At 35.4% G+C, this 12,845-nt stretch overlaps 1 protein-coding gene and 1 long non-coding RNA gene across 2 annotated transcripts; both read left to right on the forward strand.

Annotated features, from left to right (window-relative positions):
• The first annotated feature begins 1,098 nt into the window (after positions 1-1,098).
• LOC147505448 (uncharacterized) lies at positions 1,099-5,583 on the forward strand. Its single transcript, XM_086604137.1, has 4 exons — positions 1,099-1,819; positions 4,658-4,712; positions 5,214-5,245; positions 5,326-5,583. Exons 1-4 carry the CDS (start codon positions 1,670-1,672, stop codon positions 5,473-5,475), a joined length of 387 nt encoding a protein of 128 aa, XP_086460263.1. The 5' UTR covers positions 1,099-1,669; the 3' UTR covers positions 5,476-5,583.
• A 6,212-nt stretch (positions 5,584-11,795) lies between these two features.
• On the forward strand, positions 11,796-12,263 carry LOC147505449 (uncharacterized). The gene is made up of 3 exons (XR_015220595.1): positions 11,796-11,917; positions 11,992-12,073; positions 12,152-12,263. It is a non-coding gene; the product is annotated as an uncharacterized LOC147505449 (long non-coding RNA).
• Positions 12,264-12,845: the final 582 nt, after the last annotated feature.

Consider the following 12,845-nt stretch of genomic DNA (forward strand, 5'->3'; position numbering starts at 1 on the left):
AGTAATATAAAACACAATTTAAATTTTCAAGTGCGAGGGTGAGATAGCGGACTATGATACATGCTAATTAATAACTTGAAGTGCCAAAAAAAAAATGCAAGTTGACCACACACACACAACTTAAACATCTTACGAGATTGCAGCAGTCAAACAGGGCTCTGCTATAAAACTCCCCTTTTTAGTTAATAAGCTAATTCCTTCCTGAATTTAATGTTAATTACAATCCATACGCATGACAGAGTTGTATTCGTCAAAAATCCATCCAATCTCGGGTCTGATGTGGCATTTTTTAATCTCACTTGTAACATGCAGGATCAACGGATTAGCATATCGAGCGGACTGGCCATAAAGCATAAGGGATGTGTTTCGTGGGTCCATTTGAACAGACCACAACAGACAAAATCACCTTACTCTCATGTTTGTGTTCATTTTTCAGCATGATTTTAAACTTTCTTGCGCGACTTCTTGCAATTGCATATAGGGCATGTTTCATAATTCCTACTATGGAGTGTTCCCCTACAGTTGCATATGCCGTGAATTCATAGAATACATCAATACGCCTATTGCATGCTAACAAAAGGTGACTTAGTTTACTAATCTCCTTTTTATCGTCTTCACTCTGAAACTTGCAACCACCCTTTGTCCTCAATCAGCAAGTTTGCGACTACCTTGCTCTTCGACTAATACGGAACTGCATGAATATCATCATTGTTGACGTCTTGAATATTATTCCTGCTACCGCATTGTTATTCTCAAGGAAGCAAATATTTTGTACATAGCTACCAGGTCTTGGTTTCATTCAACCTTCAAATTTCGTATTGATAGTTTGAACTGCAACACAAAGCGTGCCAAAACCTGTTTCAACATATTAAAAAGTTAGTTAATTGCATGCAGTAATGAGGATTGTTAGATGTCAAATTTGGGGGCAAAAAATGTGAATCACACATCTAGGTAGGATTATATGAACAAACCCCAAAATAGTCAATTTATCAGAAAAATAGTGAACAAAGTCTGAGACGCCTCACTAAATCTCTACAATCTCTACACTATATGATAGCCGGGTCTATCGGAATCATCATCAACTCTCGTAGGCAAATTTAAATCTCTCTTTTGTTATTATTTAGCCATTCCTCCTTTGAGTTTGAAATATTTACTAAATACCCCTAAATCAAACACCCACCAATTCCAATCGAAATCAAACACTAATTACCAATTCGAATCGAAATCAAACACTAATTTCTCTTGCAATCGAAATCAAACACCAATTTCACTGGATTACACATACACACTAACTCCACACCAATTTCTCTATATATATATGAAGGGCTTTGTTGAGAGTTTGTTGAGAGGTATAAGGTTTTTTAAGCAATATCAAGTGTGGGTTGCTGCGGAAGAGTCATATAGTTGAGAGGTATAAGATACACTATATGATAGTCGGGTCTATCGGAATCCTCATCAACTCTCGAGTAGACAAATTTAAATCTCTCTTTTGTTATTATTTAGCCATTCCTCCTTTGAGTTTGAAATATTTACTAAATACCCCTAAATCAAACACCCACCAATTCCAATCGAAATCAAACACTAATTTCTCTTGCAATCGAAATCAAACACCAATTTCACTGTATTACACATACAAACCAACTCCACACCAATTTATCTATATATATATATGAAGGGCTTTGTTGAGAGTTTGTTGAGAGGTATAAGGTTTTTTTTAAGCAATATCAAGTGTGGGTTGTTGCGGAAGAGTCATATAGTTGAGAGGTATAAGATATTTTTGAAGCAGTATCAAGAGTGGGTTGCTGCGAATAAGTATAAGGTTAGAATTTTGCCTTTTTTGTTTTTTTTTTAATTATTATTATAAAAGTTTGATGTGTATTACTTATAGCCTGAACGCATATCAGGTTCTGCATGCTTTCTCTAGGTTGAGCAATAGGTATTATAACTGTATTAGCGGACAAATAAGTTTAGTTTTGGTTGAAAATGATGAATATCAATATATAACGAACATAAACACAAATATTTGAATATAAGGAGATGTTTTTTGGGTGATTGAACATGAAACTATGAGTAACTAAATATGTTGCACTTTGTTTATATGTGAAATCATGTGAAACTATGATTGTATCATGTTCCTGAATAAGGTTTCTATATTTTTCTTTCAACTTTCTCTTTGATCCTGACTGTTTTTGCTGGGTGGTCTGTGAGTTCATATATATTGGGATTTTTTTCCTAGTTGTAACATGATCATATCTTTTGTCGGGTGGGGATGAAAGGACCATCGAAGCCCTAAGCATATTTCGGTTGATGTTGAGTGCAGCAGTGTTAGCTGTGTTGCTTAATACTTACTTGATTACAACAAACAAATTGGTTCTTCCCTGTTGTTTGTTCGTTATAATTCAGTGCAGAAGGGGCATTTGCAATTTCAAATTGATTTAGCTTAATGTTTGAGCAGCTTCAGCTTATTCAAGCCCAGAGCATGTTTCATTAAAGTCGTATGTTCCTTACTTCCATGTGAGGGGTAGGTTAAATGACAACTACTACTTTATTATGAATGAACTTCAAAGAATTCAATGGCGTGAAATGTGATTCTAATAACACATAAGAATAATATTGAAGAAACTGAACACAAGAACTATTTACTTTGTCAACAGTAATTTGATTATAGTACATTGGCCTCTATTTCTAGGCACCGTAGTGGGCATTGTCATTTGCATTCCAACTCCATAGTATTCTCTCGACAGTACCCTTCGACCACTGAGGATGAATCATTAAATGCTGTAGGAACTTTTACCTACACAAAGTAGAAATCTGGGATTAGTTTGGGCGTACCTATGATTGCTCAGCTCACCCCAGTCATCCCATCCTTGAGGAAGTACAACACTAGACATGAAACTCATAATAAACACCACCCTAGAATAATGACCTAATCTCTGCCAGATACCTGTCTGCATCTTGCATTTCCCCTGCCTTACTATGCCCGTGGACAAAAGCCCCATACGTAAAAGCATTTGGGGTAAATCCCTGTCTTAGTTCTTACCTCTGCCATTTTTCTAGCTTTACAGAGACCAGATACAAGAGAATTATAGCAATAAACATCTGGTGAAATCCCTTCATCACTCATTCCCTCTAAAACCTTTCTAGCCTCTTCCACTTTACCATCACGAGAGTGACCTGCGATAAGAGTTGTGTATATCTGAGCATTTGGCTTCAGACCACCTGCAACCATTTCCTTTAGAACTTCATTAGCTCGTGAGAAATTCCCGCAACGACATAGTCCATCAATTATTATACTGTAAGTCACCATTGTGCACCTTACTTTCTTCCTCTTCATCTCATCAAGAAGCTGGAAGGCCTTATCCATACTATTCTCTCGACAGTACCCTTCGACCACTGAGGATGAATCATTAAACGCTGTAGGAACTTTTACCTACACAAACACCACCCTAGAATAAGGACCTTCCTAAGATGGTAGTCCCTACGCCAGTGATCCTACAACCCAAGAAGGTAAAGCCCGTGTCCTGTGCTTCTGATACCCTGCGCTGTGCTGTGATAGCACTTGGTCCTTTTGCAAGGGAATGCACATGGCATTTCTGCAGGAATTAACGCAAACAGAAACAACGTTAGTTTTGTGTTGTGCCCTACAGTTGCAGTAAGATATTGAGTTGGTCAAGGCTTCCAATTTGGATGGATAACTAACTTCATAAAGGGAAGCTGCCTCTCCAAATATGTAGTAATGCCAACGTGTCTTGATTGGAAAGGATCATGCAGTTGTTACCAGTTGAAAAGTACGTAATTATGTTGTCTTTTCATGGCAGATATAAAGACTCTTACCAAATCTGCTCAGCATTCCCATCTACATGCCCACATGGGCAATATAAATGGAGCAAAACTTATATACAATAAACTTTATATGGACTGGGGACACCTCCAAGTTGAGAAAAGTGTGCAAGCTTAGGCTGAACATGAAGTCAGCATTAGAAAGTTAAGAGAGATCAAGGCTTAATTGCTTATGAAACGTGCTTATAAATTATTGAATAATGATGATGACTTTGCTTAATTCATAAAGCTTAAGTATGCCTAGAGATAGTCAATTCCACGAGGTATTCTACTTGGCATATTTTACAATAACTGAGATCAATTGCCGAACACAGCAGAAGCCAATGTTTGATAGGATGAAAAGGTTTATAAAATGGAGAGAGAACTGGCTGAGCTCCACTTCCCTTCGAAGGCTGCAAAGGTAAGGCTTGCGATGCATGCTCTTCAAGCTAGGGATTAGGCGGGTCTTGGTTTTCATTGGACTAGGGGACTCATATTATACAGTTGAATATAATATATCAATTAATACGTGAAGGTATATTATCTTAGGCACTAGTGTCTAAGTCAGAGTACAAGATAGTGAGACTGTTGGTTGCCATGCATGGCCCAACAGCAGGTATCAAATGTCAATCACAGTCATAATGTTAATTTGTTGATTTGGTTTTCCTAAAGTTTGTAGTTGGGTCCTGAATTTACTTTAACTTCTGGCTTCTAAGCTATCTGAATCAATCTTTTAAATTGCATGACCAAGGGGATATTCTGTGTTAAGTGTACTTAAGTACAAAACTCTGAATAAAACTTTATTTTCTAACAAAACTTTGTTTGCTATTGTTAACAGAACCTTATATTAGAGTTTGCCTACTGGATTCACTTCTGTCGTCGTTTCTTTACAGGTAATGTTAAAATTTTAAATTACATGATTTAATTTATAATTTTTTTGTGTGTGCATGTAATTATATATCTGAGTACTTCTTTTCTTTATATTAGATTTTTTTGTGAGTGCATGATTTTTTTTTTGTGTGTGTGTTCAATCTAACTACTCTATATATTTGAGTACTTCTTTTGTGTGTGTTCAATCTAACTACTCTATATTAAGTGTCCCTTACAATTATAATTCGGCCTTTTTTTTATCTTTATTATAAGAAATCCCTATGGCCAAGGAGAAGAATAAACAGGTTCGTAAATCAAGGCTAAGATCCAATCTTCTCCCACAAAGAGAGTTGGTTATAAATGATTCGCGTGCTACCAGAATTTCAAATATTCGAAAAGTTTAAGTCTATGTACATAGAAGAAACCGTGAATAGGCAAAGAAGCATCACTACTGATGTTGATTTTCAGAACATCAACAACAATTCAACAAATTTTAATTTGTCAGATTTTGATTTCATTGACAGCATTCCACTTCGCAAAACTACTCGCGATATTGGTAAGTATTAAATTAAACACGTTGAATATTTTGATTAATAACTTATATTCTTTTTTCTTATCATTTTTTTCTTTATATAGAACTATGGGACTTTGGTGAACCCAACAAAGTTTGTTCTTTCTGTGGAGCTATACTCTGGAATGAAGAAAGGAACAACAAGAAACAAAAGGGACAACTTCATACATTCTCCATTTGTTGTCAAGTGGGAAAGATACAACTTCCACTATTGAAGAATCCTCCACAACTTTTAAAGGATCTGCATGAATCAAGGGGACCAAGAAGCACTCATTTTATTGAAAACATAAGATCATATAATTCGATCTTTGCTTTCACATCAATGGGTGGAAAAATAGACTATGCAATTAACAATGGTGGTGGTCCATATGTCTTCAGAATTCATGGACAAAATTACCATAAAATCGGATCGTTACTTCCAACATGAGATAAACCAAAGTTTTTGTGACTTTATATATATGACACGAGAGAACGAGGTGTCCAATAGGTTAAGTGCTCTGCCCTTAATCAAGCACTCGAACAAGCATTAGATGGTAGTATAGTTGAAGGATTGATAACAATCTTTGAATCACGGAAAATGAAATTGTGAAGGCCTTCGAATGTACGAGATAGGTTCAATGAAGTGGACTACATACACGCATACACATTAGACTCATTGGCACTGCGCTCAAAAGATGCAAACAAGATACAACCTGCCTACATCTAATTGAATTAGCAAAGACGATGCTTGGAAATGGAGTTGAATTTCATCATCGAGATATAGTTGTTGAACACCAAGAAGAAGGCCTCAAACGAATTCATCAACATTATCCTAGCTTTATGGCAATGCAATATCCTCTTTTATTTCCATACGGTGAGGGCGGCTACACATTCGATATTTTGTATCGAGGAGAAGAAGAAATATCATAAAATCACCGCAACACGCTTAGCATGCGAGAATATTATGTCTTGGACTTCAACATAGAAAATGAGGGCGGACTTTTAGTCGAGTGGTAAAGTAAAACTGCAATTTTCGGCGATATATATACATGTGTAGAAGAAGAAAGACTTGATTGGTTACGAAACAACCAAATCCATAATCGAGCGAACTATATAAGAATATAGTTGACTCGGTACATCTTTGAGAACACGGATGCAAGATTAGTCGGAAAGCGTTTAGTTTTGCCTTCTTCATTTACTGGTGGGCCACGGTACATGGTGCAGAATTATCAGGATGTCATTGCTATATGCAGATGGGCGGGACCTCCAGATCTATTCATCACATTCACTTGTAATCCAAAGTGGAATGAAATTAAACTTGTAATGAAAAAAGTTTAAAGTTTAAAATCCGAATACTGTCCCGAAGTTGTAGTTAAAGCATTTAAGATAAAAGTGGATTAGATTATGAAGGAACTCAAAGAAGAAGAACACTTTGGCAAAGTTATGGCAGGTAATTTTAAATATTTTACATCTTAATTTTATTTGTGTGATGCCTAAACTATGTGACTCTTGGCTTGAAAGCATCTTATTCCTCCTTTTTTCCCCCCGTAAATTATTCATTTTTATTTTATTTTATTTTCTGTTGGTTTTATTTTTTTTCATTCTAAAATTTAATCGAACTGGTACAGTAAGTCAGTATTAATATGTCTATGGTTGACAAACACCGATCAAGAAAATGTCTATGGTTATCATTTTGTCAAAGTAAGTATGGGGAAGCGACACTACCAGGATTTCACAAACACCTCAAGTTGGTAGTACGAATCAATTAGTTTCGGCCTTCTCTTACACTTTTTATATAGAAAGAATTAGTCGGTTTACAATATAATGTCTAATGTCTCACTTAAAACCTAATCTATATAATAAATAATCACTTCAAGCCAAGTGTAATAACTAATAAATAAGCAAAAAAAGGAATGATATTCCAATTGAAAGAGGACTTGAGGGACAAAAGGCAAACAAAGCCAATGGTTGCTCGGGGTTATGCAGAACTTTCTATATTATACTCCTTTCTTAGACGTAGCGGCTTTATACAAACAAATTTGTAAATTTTCATGTGATATAGTGGTATCAAGCATTCATATTTATTTACTTTTAAATTTGAATTTTGCAGCAATCTATGTTATTGAATTCCAAAAACGAGGTCTACCACACGCTCACATACTACTTTGGTTGCATCCTGATGACAAACCTTCTACACCAGCTGACATTGATAAGATTATATCAATTTGAACTTCGGACAAAAATGATGACCCGTTGTTATATGAAATTGTCTTAGACAACATGATTCACGGTCCATGTAGAGAGCTAGACAAGAATTCACCTTGCATGAACGAACGAAAATGTACCAGACTTTATCCAAAAGAATTCTGCGAAAAAACTACATTCGATGACAAGGGATTTGCAAAGTACATGAGAAGACCAGGTAGAACAACTACAAAAAAACGGAAGAAGAAGACTTTCACTGTTGATAACAGATAGGTTGTTCCTTATAATCCAGCTCTTTCAAAGAAATATGGAACACACATCAACGTGGAGTTCTGTAATAGAAGTCGAATGGTCAAGTATCTCTTCAAACACTTGAGCAAAGGTCAAAATAGATCCACTGCTATTGTTGAGACTGATACCACTGTCGAAAACAAAGAAACTGAAGAAACAATAATACTAGTTGATGAAATTCAAAGATTCTTAAACTGTCGGTATGTATCTGCACATGAAGCTTGCTGGAGATTATTTGGATATGATATCCAATATCGATACCCACCTGTTGAGAGATTACCATTCCATCTTGAAGGCGAACATACGGTGTTCTATCATGACGATGACAACACAGATGAAGTCATCACCCGTGAAAGTGCAAAGAAAACCAAATTTACAGAGTGGATGCGCTATAACCAATTACATGAAGATGGTAGACACCTGAGGTATGTTGATTTCCCATTAAAATTTGTTTGGGTTGATTCTTTTAAATGTTGGCAATTAAGACAGAAAAGAGTAAAAATCGGAAGGATCGTTTATGCACATCCGATGTTAGGCGAACGGTTTTATTTGCGAATAGTATTAAATGTTCAAAAAGGTGCAACCTCATATAAAGATCTCAAAATTGTCAACGGCAAGGTGTATGAGGACAAATCAACATGTGTTGCACTTGGACTGTTGCAAAATGACGACGAATGGAACAATGCAATCGTTGAAGCAAGTCAATGGGCTGGTAGTGCTTCCTTGAGGCAGTTATTTGCGACACTATTAGTTTTCTGTGAGGTGAGTGAACCTTTGGTTCTATGGAACAAACATTGGGAGTTGTTTACAGACGACATACTAGACAAAGAAAGAACTTGAACAAATGACGGTGATCTGATTTTAACACCTGAAGAGCTTAGAAACCATGCGCTGACTGAGATTGACAGATTACTTAAACAAGTAAACCATCAACTGAAGGATTTTAAGATACCGTTCAAAAATATGAGGCCAGAACCTAGAGACCCAGATAGACTCATCACGAAAGAACAACAATATAGTCACAATGAAATGCACCAACAATTTCATGAAATGCAAAACTGCTTGAATCATGACCAGAGGACTATATATGATGAAATTATAAATGCAGTCAATACAAACTCAAGTGGGGTTTATTTTGTCTATGGAGGAGGAGGGACTGGCAAGACATTCCTCTACAATACCATACTGACCCAATTACGGTCACAAGGGAAAATAGCCATTGCAATTGCTTCTTCGGGAATAGCAGCTCTACTTTTTTCAGGTGGAAAGACAGCGCATTCAAGATTTAAAATCCCTATAGAAATTGATGAGTACTCAACCTACAATATAAGTCAAAACACCATGCTGGCTAGACTTATTCAACGAGCTGATCTTATAGTATGGGACGAAGCTCCTATGACCCACAGGCATGATTTTGAGGCAGCAGACAGGACGCTGAAAGATCTAATGGGCAAAGAAAATAAAAACAAGATCTTTGAAGGTAAAATTATTCTGCTAGGGGGAGATTTCAGGCAGATTTTACCTATCATTCCAAGAGGTACAAGGGAATTAATAATTTCTTCATCGATAAACAGATCACATATTTGGCACCATTGCAAAGTCTTCAAGCTAACTAGAAACATGCGCTTAGAGAATGTGGATTCTTCATTGGTGTCAGATTTCAACAAGTGTGTATTAGGCCTCGGAGAAGGAAACTTACCTAGCATTTCCATATTCGAAGGTAAAGAATAAAATTGGATCCAAATTCCTAATGATCTTCTTATTCCCCCTGACGATGACAGCATAAGTGATATCGTGTCAAGTATTTACAAAGATTTACCATCAAAATACATGGATGACAACTACTTCAGAGATAGATGCATTCTGTCACCTACAAACGACTCTGTAGATGATATCAACTCCCACATCCTGTCTTCTTTCGAAGGACAAATGCGTGAGTACTTCAGCGCCAATTCAATAAGCTCCATATCTGAAAATATTGAAGAACAGTATGCAGTATACCCGGTTGAATTTCTTAACACAATTAAAGGATCCGGTCTTCCAAACCACAAGTTTGGAGTTGAAACTTGGCACGCCAATCATGCTCATTAGAAACATAAACCGAGCCTTGGTCTTTGTAATGGAACGAGACTTATTGTTATCAAACTAGCTCCAAAGGTCATTAGAGCAAAAATTATAACAGGGAGCAACATTGGCGGAGAAACTGATATACCAAGGATAGAGACAACTTATAAGTGCACTAACCGGCCTTTCGGTTTGAAGAGAATATAGTTTCAATAAAGATTTGTTTCAAGAATGACAATAAATAAAAGTCAAGGAGCGGACATTGAAGCATGTGGGGGTATACTTGCCTAAGCCCGGTTTTCAGTCATGGACAACTATCGCGTAAATTATCACGAACAACTACACGATCAGGACTGAAACTCCTAATCAAGAAAAATGGTAAAGAACCATAAGGATACACTCAGAACATTGTCTACAAAGAAGCATTCAACAATTTGCAATGAGGTAAAAAAAAATATTAGTTCAATCTCAAATTTTCATTTTTAACCCATTATAAAGTTTAATTACTTACTAACTAATTAATTTTTTATTCTATTGCGATGTAGGCGACCCGGTGACTACTATGGAGACATTATTCACATTAGCCATTTTTTTTTTTTTTGTTCTTTTTTGAATATACAAACCCATTTTTATTGGAATATATAAATATATATATTATATATATATATATATATATGCCAAGTGTTTGAAATCACTACAATTTACTACTTCATTAGACATACCTTTGTTTTCATTTTATATTTATTTTTTAGTTAATTATATTAACTTTGAAAAGATAATCTCCTACTTATCTATTCTCGGTCGATCTACTTGCAGCATTTAGACATGACAACTCATTACAATTTGATAAAGCAAGTCACCAAGTTAGTTAGGAATTTGAAGCTCAGAGTAAGAATTGATAGAAACTAGGACCACTTTCTGGTTGGAAATGAGACATTGTTAAGTAAGAATATGATCCTCATTGATGAAAAAGTAAGTACCACACTTATTCAACATCTCTTTTATCACTTTAAGATTTATATCCATTATTTTTTTCATTCATATAGGGTGACCAAATCAATGCATCTATACCTATGGAGATCTATCCACAGTTTAAGAAAAAAGTTCAAGATGGTTCAGTGGTAAATTCACTGTTAAAAACGTTAGGTCTTACTATCCCATGAACAATAAAAACAAGATAACATTTGAGAAGTATACTACCATGAGGAATATTTCAGATGAAACATCAATTCCACGACAACCATTCAGCTTTGTCGATTTCAAGAAATTAGCCCCACGTGATAAGCAAGACGAATTTCTTACTGGTAATTCTAACATTTTTTTTTTCAAAGTACATTAGTTCGTTTATTGGTAAAATTTTCATAGGCTTACCAATAAAGTTTACCTTATTCAGATGTCATTGGTTTCTACAACAACATCGGTGAATTGCAAAAAAATGTTCACACAAGAATGGGACAATCAGATAAAAAATCAATCTACATTGATAATGAGAGGTATTCTTTTTCTTATTAATGACTAGGGTATGCCCGTGCCTCACCTGCGAGACCTCTCGACGACCTGCGACAACTCATTCGACAACCCGGCCGCAAGCAAATTACATTACGCATCTTAGGCAAAATATTATTAGCAGGACCCAGTGAAACAACTCAATTTATAAGTCCAGCCGCAAGGCCATCCCAATTACCCATTATCTATAAGCCCAAATCAATTGGAGGCCTAACAGTTTATAGGCTAGTCCAACAATTTATAAGCCCAGCCGTAATTGTTGATTTTTGGACATATCCCATGGTATTGATTATACTTAACAAAATTACACAAACTCTCCAAACACTTGGATCTGTCATGTCATAACTTACTAAAAGACAATGACAACCACTGGATGGAGGCCCTACGGGCCCCACACCATTGCTTTTTATTATATAGATACTCTACTATTTAATAAACCAACTAATCACCAATGGTATATTTTTAACTCTATTTCCTTATTTGTTGTTAGAATGGAATGTTTGGAAATTACTTTCTGGGGAGATCGGATTAAACAAATACCACAAGTCCTAACAAAAAATGGCCCAAGAGATATTATAACTGTGACTTCAACAACAGTCAGATTGTTCTCAGGTACATCTATCTAAATATGTACATTCAATAAATTTGAGTGATATATGCTAATGTACAAAGTTATTGGGCTTCAGGTAAATATGTACTCCAAGCAACACTGGCAACAAAGGTGTATATAAACCTGGAAATAGATGATGCTCATACTTTAAAAAATAGGTAACAATTACTTATTTCACAGGAAACAATCATGTACATACTTTAAAGTTTATGACATATCTCTCATGTAAAACGCAGTTCAAACAATCCGCGAAGCAGAGTTGCCAATTTCCAGAAAAAGGTCATCTACCTATGCAACAGAGGCTATTCAAGTGAAAATTTTAGAAGAAATCGATACATTGCTACTGAGTACTTCATTAGTGATAACTTCCTGCCTTTATCCAAGTTCATGTGTAATTCTTCTTTTCAAATATTGTTTGACTGTTTAACAAAATTTAAAATTATCAATGTATAGGGGAAAAGGTACAAATTTAAAGCAAAAATATCAGATATTGACAACAAATACAACTGGCATTACAATTGTTGTGAAAGCAACCGGCAAAAAGAAAGGTAGAACTAAAATATCCGAATGGTGGTGTGACTATTGTTCCATTTCAATGAAAGAACCAACAAAAGGTATTGAAACAAATATTATTAAATAAATTACAAATATTATCATAGAGACTAAAGTAATTACATTCTATGCAGGTACAAAGTCCAATTTGAAATAGAAGATTCAACATGCAAAAAGTTGATACTTAGTTTGATGATGAGGCCGAATATTTGTTGCAACGTCCTTTGGATGAACTGTTGAAAATTGAGAAACAGGTATTAATTAGCTTTAACTCTTTAAAATTACATTTATTTATAAAAAATCTCACACGATGATATTAAAATATTCTATGCAGGAAAATGGCTTCGACTTAGTTTCTGAAATATTAGAAGAACCAAT

The sequence above is a fragment of the Coptis chinensis genome, chromosome 4 (genome assembly GCF_015680905.1).
Source record: "Coptis chinensis isolate HL-2020 chromosome 4, ASM1568090v1, whole genome shotgun sequence".
Lineage (NCBI taxonomy): Eukaryota > Viridiplantae > Streptophyta > Magnoliopsida > Ranunculales > Ranunculaceae > Coptis > Coptis chinensis.

Bases quoted from the DNA above. Each gene is read 5' to 3' on its own strand.
- LOC147505448 (XM_086604137.1), top strand. From the start codon at position 1,670: ATGAAGGGCTTTGTTGAGAGTTTGTTGAGAGGTATAAGGTTTTTTTTA. The intron at 1,820-4,657 runs GTTAGAATTTTG...TATTGTTAACAG, and splicing joins TTGCTGCGAATAAGTATAAG to AACCTTATATTAGAGTTTGC. The intron at 4,713-5,213 runs GTAATGTTAAAA...TTTCATTGACAG, and splicing joins CTGTCGTCGTTTCTTTACAG to CATTCCACTTCGCAAAACTA.